Genomic DNA, 24,409 nt, shown 5'->3' with positions numbered 1-24,409 from the left:
AATCTAGTGGCAGTTAATTTTAAAAAAAACAGCCGGAGACTTGTCCGCGATCATCTTTCTTTGTTCCTTTGACTTGATACCCGAACATCTTATACTTGTAATTGGAGGCAAAGCTTTTAATACTAATGCCGGAAGACTGTGTATTATCGTTGCATGGGATCCTCGTCACATCGACAATCTACGGTCCTGGTTAATCTATTTACCGAAGCGGTTGCCAAGACTGGCACGTGGCTGGCAGACCACCTCCCCGATGTAACGACAACAAGTAGAACAACGCTACTACTTGCAACGTAGACTTCGAGTGATGACTCAGGGCATGTCTCACGAGAGGGAGGTGGGGGTGGTGTTGGGGGGGGGGGGGGTGTAAGAATTTCCTCGGTGGGTAGGAAGGTCGACCTGAGCCTTGGTTCAACCAAAAAAAAAATAGATAGATTAAAGAAAAAGGCGTAGAGCCTTACAACCAGGCCAAATAAGGGCATGTCCCTCATGATTGGAGGGGGGGGGGTCATAAGGGGGAGGGGTCATTAGGGGGGGTGTCATAGTTACCTTGGTGGGTCAAAAGTTCGACTTGACCCCTCTTTCACCCCTACCCAGAGCTCAGAAAATACCCCTAGACTAGGCCGTCAGACGATGACCTCTGACCTGCGCCTGCTTTGCGCCTGAATAAATAATAGCAGCGTGTCCCTACTATACTACTAGTGCCTAACTGCAGGCAATTTTCAGTATGTATGTTTACCTAGTTTGCTTAGAAGATAACGTTTTGGTTTAGCTTGTGTGTGGGTGTGTTAACAACATAACTCGACGTGGGTGGATCTGTTTATAACTGGCAGGCAGGTAAGCACTTTTAACGGCAACTTCAATAATGGCCCCCTAGAGGCTTTTAACAGTACTGCAGTTGAACTTAAGTTATATAACACTCGACACAGAACATCCATCACAAAAGTCCGTGTTAGTTCACACAAACGCGATGTTGAAAAGGGTAGACATAGCCGCATTCCTTTACAGTCAAAGAATTTGACAATATCAATAGCAGAAGAGTGTGATTTTATTGTCAACTGTTTCCTATACGACAATGAGAGAAACATGTTCTTATGTTGTGTATGAACAATATACGTTTGTATCATGTTTTCTATATTTAACATTTAACTAAATTTACATTCACTTTGCCCTTTGCTTATCTTGTTAGAGAGCATGAAGTTTAACGTATAATAAAGGTCTTTATTAATCTTCTTCTTATATCATTTTTCAGACATGCTTTACTGGATTCTACAGAATCATTGAATATGAATTTATCTTCACTGGCACTAACTCCGGATCCCACAACGAAAATAGGCAAATATATAAAAGACTGCTTTGTTATTAGAAAATGTACCGACACTCATGAACTCGATTGAAACATGGTATCAAAGCTTATGCTAGCCCTTATTGCTATAGTAATTAGAATGTCAAGTTTTACCCTGTACCTTTATTTTGTACTCTGTGTAATAGTTGCTGCAATACATTGTACAGTGTCGTGCAATCAAGTTTATTCATTCATTCATATATGTAGTGTCAAGGCACAGACTGTCCACATCAGAGACAAGACAATACCTGAGAAACAAAAATGAATTAAAACCAAAAGCCAACCATAACACCTATACCCAGACATTACAACGACAGCGAACCATCCTTAATAACCATCCTTAATTTTACACACAGCAGAAAAAGACAACACAATCTAATCATACAAATAAAAGTTTAAAACTGTTCCTATAATTCATCTTAAACTTTGAACGACAATTAATTTTTAAAGAAACCATACTTTTCGTTACTTATTCTATTAAAAAGAATTGTATGCTAAGGTTTTGTTCCTTATGTTAAGTTTAACTGTACAAAAATTGTCACGGACTTCAGGTAAAATAGTGGTATAATATTCACTAAGAGAGATCCAAATAAAAAAACTAACAAACAAACAATTATTCTTTCGTAACCTTTACCGCTGCAGCCGAACGATGATGATGATGAACCTTTCATCACCTGTATTTTTTCAAACACCATTATCGTTGTTCTCGCTCAGGAGACGTAGGTAGTCTCCATTTAAATCCTTCTTGCCCACCACATACAGGATACTTTTTACGTCGCTATAACTGCATGCATCCCTGTCAGGAGTTTTAAATTCAGACGCCTCCAGAACCGTGATGCCTGCTTCAGATAGACTCTTCAAGACGAAGTCTGTGTCGAGGCGAAGATTATCCGGGTCCTTTTTACCGTCTTTGAGATAGTAGGTCACCCCGATGTAGGACAGTAAGATGATGTAGCCACCTGGCTTCAGTAGGGAGCAAACGTTCTTCACGGCTTTTTTGTAGGTCGACCTTAGACAACGCAAATTCATAAGGTAAGCTGTGACCATTAGGTTTGTATTTCAAATCGATATTTAACATACTAGAGACAACTTAAGTTCGCGGACCAAAGTCCTTTGCAAAATGATTCCGTCTTTACTACTTGGGGTGTGTACCCATACGCTGCCATGGAAACCCGAAAAAATGGACATTTGTTAAAAAAGTTCTTGAAATTGTTACCAACTAAAATTTAGAAAATCTAAAAATTCAGGAAATTCGAACTCACGAAATTTGGTGGCTCTAGCGTAAGCCGTATCGACGTTATACGACATGGATTTTGGCGCAGGCCTCAAAAGCCGTCCCCCACCCGGTTTGAATAGAGTTATAGTGTTAAGACTTATCCAGGTATATCTTGAGTTATCTGATTCAAATTTGATCAAGAATGACGTGAAAGTACGTTTTACCTTCCCTTGTTGAAACAGGCTCCCTCCAGGCAGTACGTGGAGATGATGGTATCGAACGGACGGAACACAGCCGGATGTAGAGGGTTCTCATTATGTACGTCACAAAACACTGTGTCTTTGATGGCACGCCTCAGCTGCCCTTGGCGTTCTTCCCACCTTGAACAGAGAAACAGAAATGTACAGATTAAGATTTGCTGACACATTCCAACCCACTCCATGAAAGTAAGGTTGCATTACAAAGAACACAATGTAGCACATTGTATGTAAAATATCCTCACAGCTCCCTTACCTCGTGCCCTCCAATCCAGAGACATGCTTTAGTGCAGAGCTCCAGTCGAAAGCGTCTGTATCATCATTCTTCCATTTCCTTATCTCCTCCAGGGCTCCCTTAAGATGTATAAATTTTGTTATTAAGAATTCATGGCTGGAAATACGTTTTAGGCATACCTGCACTGATGCAGATTACAATTACCTACACCACACAAATTTTATCTGCACCACTCTGAATTAGGAAGTATGGATCATAGTATATACTAAAATTGTTCAGGAACCATTGCTATTTTTCTTTAAATTTATACTTCATAGGTGGTAGCAGTCAATGCAGCTAATAGTAATCCATATACACCTACATAGATCTAACATTGATCTGAAATCTATCACAAAGATCTGTAGTGAAACACCATGTTTAGCTAAAAATGCTCAATTGAAAATCTATCTAAATACTCAATTGAAAATCTATCTAAATCTCTAGATAGAGCCCACTTGAACTCCATTTGTACTAGGTATCTAAAAGTCAGAAAAATATGTCAGTGAAAATATACATTGATGGATAGATCTGAAGATTCATATGTCTAGAAAATAATAAGTAATTAGGCCATGTCGATGTGATAAAATGAAGTACATCTTTTGTGAACCTCAAAATTGTTGCAAAAGCCTGTAGATCTTTAATGCCCCCCCCCCCGAATTTTCCAATATCATTTTGGCAATCTTTGCATATTTGCTCATTTTTGAAGCTGCGTTTTTTTTAAGATTTACATTACGGTCAATGACGTTTTTATAACGGCAGAAAATTGATGCTCGCGCGGATGTCATCCATACAATCACATCAAAATGCCTTTATAGATTTGATAAGGAATGAAGGTTCAAATGTTAGTATCTATAACACGCCCATCCCAACCTGATGAATATCCGAGCAGACGATGTCTGTAAAAACTCGGCTGGCGCTAATCAGCTGGTACACTGTCGGACCCGTTCCAACGTCTAACAGTCTTTCACCAAAGTGTTTGTCTGCAACAAGAACAACAATAACAAACAGAAAGGTAAAAAACAATGTCACAACAATGATCAAATGATGAAAAAATGCAAAAGGACAAGATGAATACGGAAATAAGGAAAAAACGGTTGCATGTAAAGTTTGATATGACAGGAGAGAAGAACTAAAACATTAACAATAAGTGTGGCAATAAAAACTTTACTATAAAACAGTAAGCCTAATATTTCTCACTTTTGATTTATATATGGCATATTTTTTAATTTGCATTCTAACATGAAATGCAGTGTCTTTATAAACCTTCTTCTTTGATTATGCAAATAGGCGCCCGATTTTCAAGATTAGCATTAAATTATGTAAGGTATCTCTGAAGCTATCTAAATTCTAAATAATATGAAGATCCGTCAACACATTCCTAAGTTATTACCCTCTAAAGGGATGATGCAACTACACATGCCTGTAGAAAAATTCCTGACATGCCTTCGAGATTTTGTGAATTCTTGTCAAACGGCCGCAAACTATACTATTAGGCTCGCCCCTGAGGCGTCGCCAAAACTTATCCTAGACCACATCACCTTCAGTGAAGGTCCGATGAAACTGATCCATGATCCACGGCATGGCCGCTCCCTCATCCACGTTGTCTATCGCCATGACGTCAGGCCAATGGAATTCCAGGTATTCCCTGGCACTTTCGAAATCGTCGTCAAACGGTTGTGTTTCTACTTCTTTTGAAGACATCCTAGGTTGGTTTGAAATTTAAAAATAAAGTTTATTCATGGTAATCGTATTCTTTTATTAACAGGTTTAGTAATATTTGATTAGACAATTCATTGACGTAAGCATGGACAGGTTGTACCTATTTTCTGTTGTACCTATTATCGTCACAGTACTGACGAGCGACGCACTTGCGTATAAAGCCCAGATGAGCAGGTTATTAGAAATCACTGTGATGCCACTGCATTAAAAACAAAATGTACAATGATTGCTGGGAGCTGCCCAAGTCCTACTTACTCCTACTCCGCAAGGAGGTGGTGTAAGAGGCAGAAGATCCACGCAAGTCTATACCTAGTTTTCGCAACTCTCGCGAGAATTAGGTCATCCCGTGAACAAAATGGACTGATAGCCAAAATCAAAATAAAAAAATTTGGAGGTACTAGTACGTGTTTTTACCTTTAAAAAGTAGTCACAGCTTGATGAAAATTTTCTTAACTGCACAATGTTTGAAAATGCATAAAAAGTAAATTGTAGTGATAAAACAATTTTCACTTATCAACTTTGCGCAAAAATGTAGATGCATCCATTTGCGCCATTTGGTAATTGCGATTTAAAAGAAAAAAATTAAAACCCCGCATGCGCCTACTTAAAGAGTGCCTGGCACAGTCCAATGAAATAACCGCTGAACAAGACTGTATTTCTAATACTCACCTCTCTCACATACAGATACAGGTCTTCACACATACTTCAGGACTAGACTGTGTCCGCAAAAACCACAATCCTATACAGACTTATGAAATCTGGACTGGGGGAGGTTAGAGACTGCACGGCATGCGCACACAGTGCATCACTGGGTACGTTTGACACAGTGACTGTACACAATGCTCTTGGCGTTACCTTAAACTAAAGCTCGGGGAAATTGTCACCACTATACCGACCTGTGACACATAGCCTCTCCACTTTTTCCAGATTCCGCATAGTTGGAAGTTGTGAGCAAGGCCGTATGTGTTTGGGCGTTGGTCTCGTGGCGAGGTTGTCTACTAGTTGTTAAGTGTCGTCTATGATCTTTTAAGCAAATGAAAAGAAATTCAGGAAAGTAATGTTCTTCTCCGATGCGATCAGACTAGCGAATTGAAACTAGAATAGGATGGATTCATGGCTCGACTCCCATCCTTTGTAAACCCCCTTGTCACATCCTAGCTACATTGTTTCCGGTGTGGTTGGAGGGGAAGGTCTTTTGGAATAAACACACTCGTGTAAACCAACTCAAAATGCCTCAGTCGCCTTATATACGTTAAAGCTTAGGGCACAACCCGCCGAACGTGCAATTTGTCCATACGTTTTTTTTTGGGTGGCCTCGTCTGCCACGTATTTCTGAAAACGTTAGGGCTGTACAGGGCAGGCGCGTCGCCCGGACTGGCACGTACTGGCGAAGCCGCAGCCCGATGGCACACAAAGTTTTGCCTGCACGTGAAGTTCTACGGCGTGTCTGCGTGTTCCAAAATCCGTCGTATTCCCTACTAGTTCGTAGGGCGGCGGTACTTACCAGTTACGGATCCCAAAAAGATTGCCCACGTTTTGGCAGCCACGTAGACAGCACGTATTTGCACGTACGACGGGTTACGGCGGCGGTACTTATCACTTACGGATCCCAAAAAGGTTGCCCACGTTTTGGCACGTAAACAGCACATATTTGCACGTACGGCAGGTTGTGCCCTTCGATTTAGACACAAACAACCATCGCTTTCTATAACAAAACACACACACACACAGAAAAGAACTTAGGCTAGTAGTATTCAATTCATCAGTAACATAATATGTCATGCATGTTCATGTCAACATAAAAGGCACGATCTTATTTTTTTTGCGGGGTAAAAATGAAATTCTGTGTACCTTTTTTTCCCGAGAAAACTAGAGAGCAGACACTGCCAGTCAAGTCGCTTTGAGCAAGGAGGTTTGCTTTAAGTAAATAGTAAACTGGTCTAACAGCTTATTTCCTTTTGGGCCAACTATAAAATAAATAGTAATTACAACAGTAGTCTGCGAATGTACAAAATTTGCATTCAAGTACTATAATGCAACTTTGGTTCGTTAGCAGACTACTTTTTCGAAATGTAACATATGACAGTAGAGGCATGCGCCGGCTACGAGGTTATATAAACTGACTAGATCAAGCAACCACACAGGACCAAAGTTGGATTTTTGTGACCCTTGACTTTATACAAAATATGAAGCAAGATGTAAAAGTACCATTTATTATTGAGAGAAAAAAATACAATGGGAGAAAATCTGTTTCTTTGTCTATGAAATCTGTTATCGGTGAAATATAAAGCTAAGGGCACAACCCGCCGTACGTGCAAATGCGTGCTGACTACGTGCTAAAATGTGGGCAATCATTTGGGATCCGTAAGTGGTAAGTATCGCCTCCGTACGAACACGTAGGGAATCCGGCGGATTTTGGAGCACGCAGACATGCCGTAGAACTTTACGTGCAGGCAAAACTTTGTGTGCCATCGGGCTATGGACACCCCCCCCCCCCCCCCAACGTACGTGCCAGTACGGGCGACACGCCTACCCTGTACAGCCTGAACGTTTTTAGAAATACGTGGCGGACGTGGCCTCTAAAAAAAAAAAAAAGTACGGACAAATTGCACGTGCGGTGGGTTGTGCCCTTAGCTTAAGGTTCGGCTTCGGTCACGTTCCAAAACCGGGGCCCGGCCGGGATGTTTTAAGAAACGAAAAATTACAATGTCTACCTGGAAATATACAAAAATCCTGCCCAGGAATCTTCTTTCCACCTTTTGTGAATTTTGATACTTCTTATATAATTGTTTTCGCTCCCGAAAGCTGACCGGCCGGGCCCCGGTTTGGAAATGTGACCTAAGCCTTACTAAGAGATCACAAGGGACCTGTGCATTTTTTTTCTATTTGAGAAGTTCAATGGTATGATTTATTGACCAGTCTGTTCATTTCTGACACACAATCTGAACCATACATTTTGGATACACAATTGCGTATATAATAAGAATATCAATGGATCTACATTGTACAATGTAAGGATTAAAAATTTTCCTCGAAAGTCGGAACTTGTGTCTAATAATTGCACTTGTTCATTTAACTTGATTCACAATAGAATTAAAACAATGGATAAAATATATAGTAGTCATGGTATGAGCTTGAAATATTATATCAATAAATTTGAAGGTTTAAATCAACATGAAATATGTCAATTAAGTTAACTAGGTTTATAGCCCTAAGTAAGGTAATTTCTTTCCCACTGTTAGTAAAATATGATTGAATATTGTATAATATGATTATAATAGTTAGCATTGTTATCTATTAGATGATAGTCAACTTCATCTCCTGAGATCAGCGAGAGCCACGCTTGCAGCATTCTTTCCTGCTGCTCCCATCACCCCTCCACCTGGAACATAAACACGTGCCATGGAATCAAAATTTAAGGTGATGATACTTAGGCCACAGTAAGTAAATGTTAATTTTTGCCTGATTTCAGAAAAAAAATTTTTTTTCCTCTTTGGCAGGGATGGTCAGATAGACCAAAATAGGCAAACATGTTGTGTTGTAGCGTAATGATTATACTTAAATATTATAGAAGTGACACTAGGGAGGTAGCCATGACTGCAGTTGCAGCAGTGAAACTTGTTGGATAGTTGTAAAAGTGCCACCAATATAGAAGCCATGAATGTAGTTGTCAGCTTGGCAAGTGATACCAGTGTACCACACGAGTATCACTTTTACTACACAAGTTCACTTCTTCAGTACATGAATGAATGCCTTGCTAGTTGTGTTGCCACGTTCTGTCACTCTCAAATCTTGTTACAACGTTTATGGTGTCTATTTTGAAACTTTAGGTATGATTGTTTTTTTTTTACCCAAAATTTACTTGCTGTGGCCTTAGCATCATTTTCTCAAAATATCCACTTTTTAAATGTTTCAAAGTTGCTGCAAGTTGTTGTCAGGGTGCTATTTAGGTTCTTGCCCAAAAAATGTCCCAGGAAAAGAACTTCAGATAGAGCATTTGATGCTGTAGAATGATGTACTTTAAGTAAAGGTTAACGTCACATCTCCACAAAAGAGCCTGATACAATAGACGACAAAAACACAAAATGGACCAAACATGATTCAACGAAAATGTGCACATTTATACTCTATACCAGAAGTAGATTTTACTAATACATGTATATCTTTAGATCTGACACCCCTTATGCTGTTGAAGATAGGTTTACTAACTACATAAAAGATTGCTTTGTGATTAGAAAAGATACACTGAGATGTTTATTTAGCACTACCTGATTGTATGGAGCTTTTCTTATTATCCTATATTGTTTAGTTGGTAGGGTTTTAAGATTTATAAGTGTATCCACATTTTTGTATATATTTGACCATATAAAAGTCATTGTACTTTTTGTCGTTTCAATAAAGCCTGCGCTATTCCTTTCATTTTATTAATTTTACAGTAAAAAAAAATTCTCTGACATTGTAATTGAACCAAGGTAGATAAGATGTGTGACTTACCCGGGTGTGCACCACTTCCGCACAGATACAGTCCTTTGATTGGACATCGGTGGTTCCCAAAACTGGGCACGGGACGAGACTGGTATAGCTGGTCCAGAGACATGGCACCGTGGAAGATGTTCTAAAAGTCACAAGTAGAATATACGTGTACATGATTTGTAATTTAGACTTAAATACTGTTTTATTTTCATACTTGACAAAGGAGCATGTGCTAGGTGGAAGGAATACTTACATGTTAATGAGATATTGAAGCAAAGACTGAAAACAATACCTTCTTTTTCTCAGAAGCAATAAAAAGATTGATGTAAAATAATTACCATATTTTCTTGCACTATTTTAACTTTATTTGAATGCATAATTGCAGTGATAAATGGAGAAAGGACCTGAAATAGAGCAAGGTGGTGCTCTAAGAAGTACGTTCATGATTGTAATGGTTCAATACAGATAAGGCCATGTTGATTTGATTATATGGATGACATCCGCGCTCGCACCAATTTTCGGCCATTTCCAAAAAAAAAGTTTTCGACCACACAATAAATTGTGCAAAGCAGCTGTAAAATGAGCACAAATATTCGGTAGATTGAAAAAAAAAGTATCAGAAAACAGATGCCATAGAATGCCAAAATAAATCTTAAGTCAAAGAATAAGATGTGAAAGGACAGAAAGAAAAAATCGATTGTTGGTAGGAGGAGGTACCAGTACAGAAAATTCAGGCATAGGTGCTGTTCAGGTCCAGAGGATCATTTCCAGGTCCGGACCTGAACCTGGACCTGATTGTCTGTGGAAACTTGATAACTGGCAATACTCAAAACAATGGTAATTGGTCAATTTTGCCACAAAGGAATTTGTTTGGTGGATTTTTGGACTCCCACTGGCATTTTAAAATCCCATCTCCATGTAATAAAGGCTAACTGTCTCTGTACCTTTGACTGTAGAAACTTGGTACAATTGACTATACACTCTACTTGACTTCGCTCTTGTTCTCTTCTTGCCCCCCTCCCCCCCCCCCCCCCCGTAAGACCCCAAATGCCTGCCGACATAGTGTGTCCATTTTGTAATTGGCGAAACCTGTTCCTCTAATTTTTTTCAGGTCTGTTTTTTTGTCGGATTGGTCCAAGAAGAAAAAAAAATCTTTTGCACCCGTATGATGTACTGGACCCTACACCTAACTGTTGGTATACCATACTATGTGTTTTTGTCCTATGTTCAACCTTCCTGGCCACTTTCATTTCATACTGAAGGCAACTTTTTTTTTGGTCAAACTTTTTTTTTATTCGCTCGCTCGCATCAGTTTTGGAGTTCCCAGAGGATGTCATCCATATAATCAAATCAACATGGCCTAAGCTTGAATGAAAGGAAAGCAAAGGAAATACAATTTATATTGTGTGAAGCCCGAACAATCAGGCAGTTGTGAATTTTACCTTAAAAAGAAATGCACGACATAGGCAGGCTCAGTGTAGTATACGGAGACAGCCAGAGCCAGAATGGTCAGTATGGCTCCTCCAGCCAACTGGATAACTGTAGAGATGACCTCCATCTTGACAAACCTGCTGATGATCAATTGAACATCAAACTGTACTTTCTTTGATCTGAAAGAGAGGACATAATGATGATACTTGGCTGACGTCATGTTGATCACTAAGTCTATGATCCATATCTTCAGGAGTGATCATTATGAATGTGCATAACCAGGTAGACAGTCCAGCCTTTTCTGTCAACCCCATGCATAAAAGTATAAAAAATCGTATTCTTACGTAGTATTCGAAATCATATGCATATAGTGCACCCAAGCTTTATGACGCAAATGGCTAACTGAGTTGTAATACGATGACTAAAAAGTGAAATGAAAAATCAGACACGTATTCCGATAAAATAAATGTGATTGATTTCTCTTTTTCTATCCACGAGTTGTTTTTGCACAAATTATGATTTCAATTACTGTTTTTTTTATCCTCTTAGTAATCTTAGACTTGTCGCCCCTATGCAAACACTATTTCTACACTAGACAGGTTTTTCCACTACCCGGACTGGTCAGGTTTTTCCGCCAACCCCTTGTGGTGACATTAGCTCCCCACTTTCACCCCCGCCCAACGTGACCTTTGGTTTTGACAATGTGACACAAAGTAGCATTCTTTGTCTTGATATCGCAACGCTATTTACAGGGAGTGATATCACCGTTATGCACGGTACTGAAAAGGGGTGGGGTACGGTGGATACCGGTACAGAAACAGTTACGGTCCAGGTCCAGAAGATCAGGTCCAGGTCCTGACCTGAACATGGACCTAATTGTTTGTGAATATTATATGGAAATACTCAAAACGATGGTCCATTTCACTACAAAGAAATCTGGAATAATAATTCCTATTTTCACGTCAACAATTGTCTCTGTTAGACCAAGTTTGACTGTAGAAACATGACAAAAATCAACTCTGGTCCACTTCGCTCTTGCTATCTCTTGGACCAATAAGCCTCAAAGCACGTGAATGCCTGCCGCCATAGAGTCGGTATAATCTGTTCATTTTTTAATCAGTCCAACGTCCGATCCACTGAGTTTTTTTAGGCTCGGTTTTTCCTGACTGGTCCAACAAGAAAAAAAAAACGGTTTTGTATCCACCACTAATGCTGAATAAACCCTGTACCAACAGGACGAAGAAGCACCTGCTGTCCTACGATATGACACCAGAAAAGCAACTCACCTGGTTCATTGTTGTTGTCCTTGTTTGGCGTATATTGTTTAGCTAGACATGGTCTATTGGCTCAGTTTAGTCTGCGTATTGAACTCTTGGTGACACCTGTCTTCCGATATCGTATCAGTCATAAGGAAACCAAATTTTGTGTCACCTGATTTCAGAATGATCATTGTTGTCGTTTTTTTTACTTGTATAACGACTATTATTTCGTTGGAAGTGGTCTGTTAGTGCTGAGTTTGACTTGGTATAGTTCTCAATTGTCTGTCTGGGTATTGAACTCTTGGTGACACCTGCCTTCCGATATCACACCAGGTAACCAAAGTTTGCCTCACCTGATTCCCGACTAATACTTCTTGTTGTTCTTGTATAACGTTTCTTGTTTCGTGGCCTGTTGGTGCTGAGTTTTACTTGGTTTGAATTGGCTGTCTCTGAGTATTGAACCCTTGGTGACTTCTGCTTGTTTATTTACTTATTTATGTATTTGTTCAGCTGTTAACAAACAGCCAGGGTTGCCCAGTTCTGCTTGTTCTTCCTGTTTGACCGTCCTCTGTCCTCTAGGTCACTCACCTCACGGTCTAGCACTGACATCTAGCGATAAATGTAGGCATTGCAGCTGATCTGTACAATGAACTTCCGTCATAACTTCACCCTACCGCTTCGCCCCTTCTACGCCACAGCCCATTAATCCTGACCACATCAAAACAAGGATACTTAGCAAATTAATATTCTTATTTCCAGAAAAACAAGAAGTACCTTAATTTTCAGTAAAGTTATGAGAGAGAACGCAAATAAACAATATTGGTAAAACAACAACGAAAAGATTGAAGTTATCTAGATTTTCAGAATTTACACCATAAACTAATCTCCAAGCAGATCCTACGGTGACATACGACAGTATCAAAACCTTGGCCAGCTTTGATACTATTTCATGGCACCGTAGGATCTGCTTGGAGATTAACCATAAACTGTTGTAACATGAACTGAAGTGACAAAACATGGTAGTACAGCCAACAAGTCTTTTATTTCTGTATTAAAGAAGATTTTGGTGCACAAAGTTACAGTCGTGTGGTAGACTCGTATTACATACAAGTTGACAACTAACATCATATGATTATGATGTTTCAAGGATGACGTCATGACAAAGCGCACTGAGAATTGTTTTTATTACACTACTCCTTAAAACGTATGAATTGTGTTTATTACACTATTTCCTAAAACGTATGAATTGTGTTTATTACACTATTTCCTAAAACGTATGAATTGTGTTTATTACACTATTTCCTAAAACGTATGAATTGTGTTAATTACATTATTTCCTAAAACGTATGAATTGTGTTAATTACATTATTTCCTAAAACGTATGCTTCAAATCACCAGACAAATGTAAAAAAGAAGTTTTCTTAATCACACAATAACAGGCCTTATTTACTGTTTAGTTAAAAGCAGAAAATTTCACAAGGATACTCACCACGACATGTACAATACAATTAGATATATATTGTGTTGTAAGGGATTCAACTACCATCAAGACAGCAAAACTGTTTTTGATATCAATACATGTATTAAACAGCTAAATATAGACAGTTCAATTGAGGTTTTAAGTTTGGACTTGTAGCATTATTTTTATCAGTCACCAACAAAAGGATGGATAAAGAAATTCTACATTAAAAGACTATGAGCTTTGACATGTCAGAGCCTCGGTATAACAAGTATAATACATTTTGCCAAAGGTAAATTAAACTAGCCAATGTAGATTAACGCTCGTGTTTTCCTGTTGCAGTCCAGTCTTCTAGCACATTTGACCTACTAGCGTCATACCATAGATTTATCAAGAAGTGCGATGAAGTATCCACGAGATATTCGAATCTGATGACCCTGTATATCCAGGTGTCTTAATGATGAAGACGAAATTCAGGTCTCCTTGCAGACAGCGAAACCAAACAGTCCAAGATGGAGAGTCACACATGCTTTAGAGATACAGATCCTCAGCTAAGATGCCGTGTGGAGTAGAACCGGACCACGCCACAGTCCAATATGATGAATCTATTAGTTATGACGGACGCATTTTTGTACTTTGTATATGTAGGGAATGTGACAGTTTCACACTGGTCAGACGTAGCCTCCACTAGGCCTTCTTACGGGGGGACCGTAGAATTCGGGAAATTCGTCAGGGGAGTCAGTCCAAACTTAGGTTCATGTTTCCCATTGTCAACTCATTTGATAGCAAAAGTCCCCTGGCGATGTTTTTCTCCCTATAATAGCCAACGTAGTTCGTCCGGTACAGATTGGGTCAGCTGGGTAGCAGAGACCGAGACGTAGACATCTGTAAACTGTGGTTCCGTGATGAGCTGTATCATTGTCGCGACCAGTAAGAAACTTAATCGCGGGTGTCTCGAAGTCTTACAGCAGTTTCATCATTTATAGTCGTAGGGTCCATGTGTCCTCGGGAATTGAGAGCAGCTCGCTTACAGTGTAGTATGAATATGCACGTTATAGAGTATAATATCACTTATGTAAATGGTAATGGTAGCGATGTGAAGTTCAGAACTGTTAAGTTTTCTCCATATAGGCGTACACAGCACTGTCTTCCAAAGGTTTCTTTAAGATGTGATTTTGTCCTCCAATATGTTCCTTACAGGAATAACGGGAGTTGAGCTCCCGACAAAATATATTTTCTGGGCGATTTTGTCATTCAACATATCTCCGCTTGAATACGTAGTTTTTGTCCGTGATCATTGCAAGCTCCGTGTTTGTCAAGAGTTAAGCTGTAGATATCGATGTAAAGTTAGTACAAGTTCCTATGATTTGCCCTGCTCCGATATATTGAGGCCTGACAGTCACAGCTCATTGGGTTAATGTTACACAACTCCATATGTGAAGATGTAGTTTAAAAAAAAAAAGTTACCTGTGAATCAATGGACACAATATGCTTTAATCTTATTCATCCATTGGACTGGCTCCTACTATCTCGTGACACTTTACTACTTCTGCACAACTTGCCACAAGCGGTGGAATTCAATGAGGCTCGCTTTGCTAGAAAGTACATTAATAATCAACAAACACTTTTTCACAGCTTCCGGTTACAAAGTTGATTCTCTCGAATGTACATGCCCTGTTAACCTTTCAATCCCAACAGGTGGCAAAAGCACTCTTTTGTTGAATATGCTACATTTGAAGATAAATTAAGTTCCATAGAATTGACTCAACTAATACAATTTTCCTCAAGCTTATTTCCTTATTGGACTTATTACTGTCACGTGACACTCCTTTAGCACTGGAATCAGTTTTTTTTACAGCTAGCGAATCACCTGACACAACACTAGAACGTATATCCCTTTTATATTCAGCTAACGTTTGTCAGCTTCGTTTTTCTTTGTAAATGTACTGGTTCTGTCATTCTTATATTCCCAACATGGACCCAAATCAACAATAATTTAGATTTGAAGATCATTCTAGTACATGGACTCTTCTTATACAATATTCATCCATGCTATTCCGTCATTGGACTGGCTGTGATATATTATATGATAAAGATGGACTTTCGCTGTCACGCGCCACCTGTACTACTTTTACATATTAACATTCCACATTCACACCTGTTTCAACAATAGGCCAAAGCAACGATGTTTTAGATATTAAGATTATTACATAACATTCACTCTACGCAATAATAATAATACAATATTCCTCAAGCATATTCTACCTTTGTACTGGCTGTAATATGATGATATAGTGATGTTGGACTGGCTGTCACCATCACGTACCACCTTACTACTTCTACATATTCATATTCCATATTCACACCTGTGTCTACCAACACTACAATTCAATTAGGCTGCGGGGGTCAGAAATATTTTAACCACCAAACATTTCACCCAACGCTATAAACTAAACCTTTATATTCCGTTAACTGTTTTTGTTAGATTTCGTAGTTTTTTTTCTCTTCGTGTACAAGCCCTGTTGGCCTAATACATTCGACAAGAGGCCAGATCGATGTTTATTCTACAACTCCTAAAAAACGAACGGTATAACTAAAAATGCTTCATTCCTCAGCTCGTTTTCCCTGACATGTAGAAATTACTGAATCAGTCAATGTCATATCCATGTAACGCTAGTTCACCCTTATCCGTAGGGTAACCTATATCCGTTGTTTTTCCAAACAGGGTATTAATATCTTGGGATATAAAGTGGACGGTGGTTTTAAACTGCAAAATTTTGAAAATATTGCAATTCGAAACCAAACGTTATTGGTCCCCCGAAAACCCTGTTTTGAAAACAAAACGAATATAGGATACCCCGCGGATAAAGGTGAACTAGTTTTAACTTTCTAGTAATAACGTTTTTTCCCTAAAAGTTTTAGGAAAATAGACTTGGCTATAGTGTTTAGCACCATGGTCAGGGTCGCTAATAGTGATGGTTATTTCTTAGCAAGCCGTTTTAACTTGCTAAATATTCAATTAAAAAGTCTTTTTACATTCGAGCTGACTATCCATCACAAAAGAGAGACGAGGGGTGCCATAGGTTATCTTGAACAAGCAAAGTCTCAAATAATTTTAGTGTCTGAGGAAAAGTTTCTGCTCATTTGTATCATAACAAGGTTGAATGTCATTTTTGTTACCACCTTCATACGAATGGCTCTTTTATCATCTGACTTCCTCCATGCGTCAAATTCTATCAAGTTTGATAATCATCACAAAGCGAGCCTGTTTGTTATTGCCGTGCAATTGCCAACGTTTTTGTCACCATGATATGAGCAATTTGATGAATATATTTGAAACCATATCATCGGTAGGAAGGGACGTTTGAAAGTGGGGTATTGCATTGTTTGAAATTTGTCTCAAAGAGTTCCTAATCATATGATGTGATATCATTGGTAGGTACGAAAAAGGTGAAATTCAACTTAGTTATAAACGTTACATGGGCGAATATTACTCCATTTCAGTTGTCTTCATGCATGTGTCGATTTAATCAAGGCAAGTCTAAATATTCATCGTACACTGTCTTGTCTGTCTATCAGTGTGGTGCAATTACGAATGTCTTGTAATTATGTTGTGACAAATTGTTCTGTTGAAGTAATGAAAATGTGTGTGTGTGTGTGTGTATGTGTTTGTGTGTGTGTGTGTGTGTGTGCGTGTTTGCGACTGTGGGCGTGTGTGTATGTGGGCGTGTGTTAGTGTGTGTGCACGTGTGTGTGTGTGACAGAGGTATCCGCACATTGTGGATAGAAAATGCCCTATGGAATACCCCATGGCCAGTAAGTGTTTGTGAATGTGGAAGTGGGTGTCATACGGATTCCCTCCCCTGATATCTCACATGGCATGTAGGTGTTAGGCACCGTGAGAAGGGGAAGGGACGGACGCCTGCCTGTTACACGGGTTCTCTGCCTTTGAATATCCCATGGCCAGTAGGTATTAGGCAGTGTGGAATTGGACGTACGCTGCGGTGTGATACGTCGTGTTCTATCCTCTGGAATATCACATTGCACATAGGTGTTAGGCAGTGTGACAAGGGGAAGGGACGCACGGCGTGGTGTGATAGGGGTTCCCTCCCCTGAAATCTCACATTGCAGATAGGTGTTAGGCACTGTAACCAGCGGACGCCGTTGTGTGATACAGGTTCTATCCCCCATAATGTCACATTGCACATAGGTGTTAGGCACTGTGACAAGGGGAAGGGAAGTACGCTGTGGTATAATACAGGTTCCTTCCCCAAGAAAATCACTTTGCTCATAGGTGTTAGGCAACGTAACGAGAGGAAGAGACATACGTCGTTGTGTGATACGGGTTCTCTCTCCTAGAATACCACATTGCACATAGGTGTTAGGCAGTGTGACAAGAGGAAGGGGCGCACGCCGTGGTGTGATACGGATTCTCTCCCCCAGAATATCACATTCCACATAGGTGTTAGGCAGTGTGACAAGGGGAAGGGAGGCGCGCCGTGGTGTGATACGGGTTCCCTCCCTTGATATCTCACATGGCATGTAGGTGTTAGGCTCTGTGACAAGAGGAGGGGACGTCGGCCGTCCTGTTATATGGGTTCTCTCCCCTAGAATATCACATTGCACATAGGTGTTTGGCTCTGTGACAAGAGGAAGGGACAGGAAAGCATCTGTGACATTGTCGTACGCACCCAAACCTTGGTCAGCAGGCTGAGTTACCAAAGCTGTCCTCAGCTGTCTAGGTGCTCTCATGAATACGACCTCAGAAGGATCTCTGTAAACGTTGCTACGTTGGGCTCTAGCCTGTTCAGTCAACCCATATGTGACAAGGAAACTTCCAGATAGGTGTCTACTTGAGGTTGTGTTACTATCTCGGCAAGCCCGTCGATTCTCTCTCCTGTTTGTGACGAGATGATGACGTGAACAATCTGCAGCATCAGCATAGATAGGGACAGGTCCGCTCTCATCATCGTCTGGGATCTCACCGTAGGTGTGTGTTGGTACAGGCGGAGGGCGATGTGCAGCGGCCCGGTGATCAGCAGGGATCGTACTGAAGGCGGGAAGCGATATACATGATACCGCATCGTCCCTGAGAATGCACCTTACTACAGGGAGAGAAGCTGACCGTACCATGACGGCATCTGGAATCTCCCAGTATTCATGAGGGAGACGAGGCAATGGCCTCTGAGCAGCTGCTATGTCATCTGGGATCTCGCTGTAAGAAGGCTCGATGGGGTGCAGGACAGCCGGTAATGACCTACAGGAGGCTACGTCATCCGACGCCATCTTTCTCGAGCAGGTGGGAAGGGACGCCGACCTCAGCAAGCCGGGGAGGGCAACCCCAAGCGGGATTGTCCAAAAGTGTGCATCGTCGCTGGCCCTCCCATCTTCAACGCTTTGCCATGATGAGCATACTTTCCATACCAGCACTACAAGGGACAGCACGACCAGACCAAGCACAACCGAGACGACAACTGAGATGAGACCGTGATCTGCTGTTGTGGGTACATCTTGTTCAGGTGTGTCACTCGCCTGCAGTGTATAGTTGTCTCCCATTTGTGAAGATGTGAAGATGTCTTTTTCTGTGAACTCAAAGTAGTGTGACAGGCTGCCTGAGTCGTTAGTATCTGTTCTGTAAGTGGTTGTTGGTGTTGTCTGTGTCTGGCATTGCACCTGGGGAATGGTGAAGAACAACTTCATGTGTTCATCTTTAGTGATCAGAATGCAGGGTATATTCCTTGTATTGTCATGCGTGGTGTTTGAGTGGTTGCTATCCTTTTGGTGGGTGCATTCGGATTCTGTTGTAGACAGTGTGTTTGTGTCTTCTGCCTCAATGAATGACATGGCAACGCCTTCAAAAGTTGCATTACCTGTAGCCAACGAAACCAGTCGGAAGAGTGGACTTTCCACAGATCCAACTGTTACGGAAACACCCCCATCGTATTTCCAAACCTGCCTGCACTGGTCAAGCGTTTTGGGGACCAGTTTGTCTCCAAGAGAGCCATCAATAGCCAAGACAACTACAGGATCCTGGATGGAGATGGTACGATCCAAACCACCACATGATGTGCTACGATTGCCACCAGACATCCACCGGAACAAGACTTCATCAGTTGCTCTGTTGTGCCTACTAGGCCCTTGGTACAGCCTGACACAGAAGAGGAACTTGGGCACCTCAACAACCAATGTTGCTGGTGACCCTCTCATCATTTTATCCTCCCGATGTAGGCTCCACGTCATTCTATGTGGTGTCCCATCACGAATAGATGACAACATGTCACTGCCGACATGGAGTCTTAATGGATAAGACTCTCCCCAAAGCACATCATTCAATGATGACAGATCGTTACCCCTTAGGTCTAACCAGGTCAAGGGTAGGTGTTTGAATGATCCTGGTAAAATGATGCTGATTTTATTTAACCCCAGGTCTATGGCCTTGATGAATATTAGCCCATTTAGCCAGGCAGGGTCTACAACGTGTAACAGGTTGCTCCGTAGATTCAAGTTGATCAGGCGAGCTAGATTCTCGAAGCTGCCAGGATCAATTTTCTTGATGTGGTTGTTGGACAAAATGAGTGTCAGGAGATTCTCCAGGCCTAGAAACCAGCCCTGTTTGACATGTGTTAACCTGTTAGAATCTAGCGACAGTTGGCGAAGACTGGACAACCCAGCGAAGGTGTTGTTCTCCACATCGGTGATCTTAGCATCTACCAAGGCCAAGGTGTTTACCTCATAATGCTTGAGGGGTTTCAGAGTCGTTGCCGATACGACATGGAATGGATATCCTCTTACTGCAACAAGCTCGGCCCTAGCATGAAAAGTAAGATGACTTCCGTAGGCAAGACCATTGTCCAGGCCCTCACACACCACACATACACGTGTGCCAGACCTCTCATCGAGTGAAATTTCCGGCTTGTCCCTGATAGGCACACACTTCAACCATGCAGCTGTCTTACAAGGAGGTGAGGTCTGACTATATGAAGCTGCACAGGCAGCTACCAAGAGAAGCAAAAACAATATGGCTGCGATCTCCTTCATACCACCTCTCACATACATTCGGTCTGTTCGGATATATAACTTTCGTCCGAAAAAAAATGGTTATGACTTACCTGTAGGTTGTATATTCAGCATACTGGTCTGGAAGCATTCCGCACAAGATGGTGTCAGCTGAGTCTTCTCAGTAATGATCCAATTTCTATGCTTAATATGGATACATTTTGCCTGTGTTTTTTTTTTTCAAATATGTAATTTGTGGGCTACAGATTGAGAAATTAATTTCAGCTTTCGCTGCTGAAAAATACGTTTCTTTTTCACAAGCGATGAAAGCTCGGTGCTAGATTTTGGAAACCTTTGGCCTAGTATACGTCATCTGAAAAGCGCTTCAGATGTTAGAAATAGAGTATAGAAGATTACTCGGACAGATATTCTCGATTTGAATTGTTCTACTTCCTTTGCGGAAGCCTATTGGTACCGTACCAATACACTTGTCATAGCTCTATGCTTTGGTATCGGCCTATACCGGCCATTGTACTCACCTATGGCAAACAAACTGCAAGGGGAAGGTGGGGGGTGGGGATTTGGTGTAGCACAACGCTTCAAGGACAACCTAAAGGCAAACCACAAAAACTTGAGGGTCTTGTGGTCTCTGCTGCCGACAGAAATAGATGGAGACGGGAATGCACTGCGGGAGTTGCTACATGTACTAGTTACAACCAGCAGTGCGAGGAGAGCAGAAGACATCAGTAGCCCTCGAACGACACACACACCCGGCAACTACATATGCGTCGTCAGCAGATGGACATGCAGATCTAGAATCGGTCTGATCAGCCACATCAGAACTCATGCGGACAGCTAGCAGTGTTGCAGTCGTCGGCACCAACGGACTGCCCTAAGCAAACAAAGTAAGCAGGTACCGGCCTACCTGAAGAACGGGTGCATGGGTGCCTTTCTGTTGCTTCATGCACAAAACGTAAATGTGCGGAGAGAAGAAAATACGAGACCGGCGCTTGCTCCGATAATTGATGAATGACTATGCCTCACTCTTTTTCCTCCTGCGTCATAATTTCAATCAAAGGCTTTCTGAATATGCATTGCATATTATTCTTGTGTAGTAATTGCCAACGTCAACTTCGTGTAACCATGTTGTTTGAAATTTGTCTGAGGAAAACTTCCTCACCATATGAAAAGTTTGAAAGCTATTTGAGTTACCACGTCAACCAAAGTCTAAATATTCATCACACACATTGTCTATTTATCAGTGCGATACAATCGCCAACGTTTTGTAACTGTGTTTTGATAAAGTTGATGAAGATTTGATGACACATCATTGGTAAGGAAATAAAGTTTTAATGTGTAATAAAATTGCGTTGTTGTATTAATATGTTGTTTGAAATTATTTCCCAAAAGTCCTTATATTATTGTATGTAACGCCATTGGTAGGTACGAACAATTTGAATGTCATTTCAGTTGCAAACCTCACGGACACATGGACGAATATTACTTCATTTCAGTTGTTTTCCTCATGCGTCGTTTCAATCAAGGCAAGTGTAAATATTCACCGGACACTGTCCTGTCTGTTTACATGTCTGTATAGGTCTTGCAATTACTTTGTGACAAATTGTTCTGGTGAAGTAATGAAAACTATACATTAGGGAGGAAAAGGTACTGGCTGAAATTCATTGTGTGGGTGAAATTTGTTTGATTCAAGAAACGCTTAAAAGTATGTACTGTAGCATTCAGTACATAACTAAGGTGTTATGTCCATTTTATATTTCTTTGTCCAGAAAATTACGATTTTGTTGTCGTGGATGTGTGTGTACTTTCTGTGGCGGCACAGAAGTGGTACATCTGGCTCTTGTTTATCGTGTTAATGCCATATATACCAAGGTTGCATGCAATACAAACACGCACACACTCACACACACACACACACACACACACACACACACACACACACACTCACACACTCACAGGCACACACACACACACACACACAAACACACACACACACACAAACACACACACACACACAAACACACACACACACACACATCCACGGCAGCAAAATCATAATTTTCTCGACAAAGTTAGAAGATAATTTAATAATAGACATTACACAGAAGCTATGTACTGAATTCTACAGTCTTTTCAGTCTTGACTACAGTCTTGACTCAGCTATATTGGGTTGCTCAGGCGTCAAATCTCGTCACATAAAAGAACCTGTGTGGGACCGTGTAGCGCAGTGGTATATTGTTCGCCTCTTGACCGAGAGGTTGCGGGATCGAATCCGCCTGCCGTGCTACCGGTCTTGTGCCCTAGGGAAAGGCACTTAACACGACTTTACTCAAGTGAAAATGAGTCGTCCCTCGGATAGGACGTTAAATGGAGGTCCCGTGTCTGGGGAGAGCCACACCCCGGGCACGTAAAAGAACCCGCCACATGTGCGATGGTGCGATGTGAGCGGATCAAACCATTCCGGCCAAAATGCGGTAGGGAATTTCCCGAGCAGCCTCGTAACCCCTGCTTCGCCTATTGAGTCAGTGAAGTCAAGCTTGCCTAAGCTTGATGTTTCTGACTTAGTAAGAAGAAATGCTGCTACAGTTATCGCTATGGGCCGCTCTTCATCTTCATGATGGTAACATCAGGCCCTACGAACCTGATTTAGAAAAAAAAAAAAACGGCAGACTTATCGATACCATTAGGAGCCAAATTCTTTGGGACATTACAAGCTCATGCCAAGCTCTCCCGTCACACCATGACCTGTTTTACAATGCGTCTAGAGATCAAGTGTCCTGTTTCTGTTGACACAGTGACACACACGTGCGGCTCTGTTACACGATCTGTTACACGCATGGCGTCTAGCGATCAATTGAACTGCAGCCGACAAAGGCAGTTGCAATATGATACACCTGTGCAGCAAATTCCACCAACCAAACCAACGCATACGTGCTAAAAAGTCAGCTTGTACTTCTTCCATGTTTCTTCCATCTTCTTCCACCACAGTTCTTGCTTCGTTGTTTCTCACATATGAAATTGTATGGATTTTGTTATCACTACTTGCAGAAGTCACATATAGATACCATATTCTGATACTTGTGACCTTGGTAACAGGTGTCCCATAGCTAGCTATACCATTGAGCGGGTGTGCCAGCTTCCTTAGTCTTATTATAAGCAGTAGTTTTTAGAGGATTTACAGATAGTACAAGCTGTTACACATCCAGTGTTCGCTATTAAAAGAATGCATTTCATTTGTGCATAATATCTTTTGTAATCTCATCATTATTGTAATTATTTCTTTGTTTACACTGCCCCCTTCTAAAAGTAAATTGTTCCTGCACTTGAGGTCATGACCTTTTATTAACCACGCCCCAAGTAACGGAACCCCCCAAGTGTACGTGGTTGGGACACACGCCATGTGTAGACGATTTCTTCCACCCTGGAAGGAAAGGTAGTAGTGATATTGTTAGCATTACTTAAAACTTCCAACTGCAAGGTGCAACGACTTGACGAAGTCTCCTTCTGTATATATGTGAGTTTCTTCGCAAACAAGTGTCTTCGTTGGTTGACTTTCGCCGTGAATACTATCTGTGGTTATATTGTTGACTTCACGATGAAGCGTTGCGCCCGACGTCCTCTGTACGATGTGTTTCTCCTGTTCGTCGCGATGTTCTGCGTCGTACTGCCGATCCTCTGCCACAGACTACACTACTCTATCTACTACAGCCAGACCCTACACATGGGTGGGACGGATCCCTTCGCTTACGCAATGAAGGTGAGTAAGGCTAAGGGCACAACCCGCCGTACGTGCAATTTGTCTGTACGTGGGGGGCCACGTCCGCCACGTATTTTTGGCGACGCCTCAGGGGCGGAGGCATTTTCTACAGTATTACGATCGCTTTGAAAGAATTTAGAAAATTCCACGAACGCATTCCCTTGGGAATTGATTTTTGGCTATACTCGGGGGTGTGACGTTCTTTGTT

At 41.2% G+C, this 24,409-nt stretch overlaps 3 protein-coding genes across 3 annotated transcripts in view; 1 reads left to right on the top strand and 2 right to left on the bottom strand.

The window, feature by feature from the left end:
* LOC118414804 overlaps nt 1-24,409 on the bottom strand; it is a 1,072,569-nt gene that overhangs the window by 791,366 nt on the left and 256,794 nt on the right. The window lies entirely within an intron of this gene.
* Nucleotides 2,022-6,734, bottom strand: LOC118414819 (nicotinamide N-methyltransferase-like). The gene is made up of 7 exons (XM_035819079.1): nt 6,660-6,734; nt 5,705-5,831; nt 4,628-4,791; nt 3,960-4,069; nt 3,072-3,169; nt 2,783-2,938; nt 2,022-2,351 (listed from the first exon to the last, which is right to left on the bottom strand). Exons 2-7 carry the CDS (start codon nt 5,713-5,715, stop codon nt 2,027-2,029), a joined length of 864 nt encoding a protein of 287 aa, XP_035674972.1. The 5' UTR covers nt 5,716-5,831; nt 6,660-6,734; the 3' UTR covers nt 2,022-2,026.
* The window catches only part of LOC118413753 (post-GPI attachment to proteins factor 4-like), a 10,666-nt gene continuing 10,164 nt past the window's right edge, over nt 23,908-24,409 (top strand). The window contains exon 1 of the mRNA XM_035817284.1: nt 23,908-24,201. Coding sequence (XP_035673177.1) covers nt 24,040-24,201 — 162 coding nt within the window. The 5' untranslated portion in view covers nt 23,908-24,039. The remainder of the gene's footprint in view (nt 24,202-24,409) is intronic.

Source organism: Branchiostoma floridae, chromosome 4 (assembly GCF_000003815.2).
Source record: "Branchiostoma floridae strain S238N-H82 chromosome 4, Bfl_VNyyK, whole genome shotgun sequence".
Lineage (NCBI taxonomy): Eukaryota > Metazoa > Chordata > Leptocardii > Amphioxiformes > Branchiostomatidae > Branchiostoma > Branchiostoma floridae.
The sequence above is the reverse complement of the archived record's forward strand: the minus strand, read 5'-3'. Positions and strand labels throughout refer to the sequence as shown.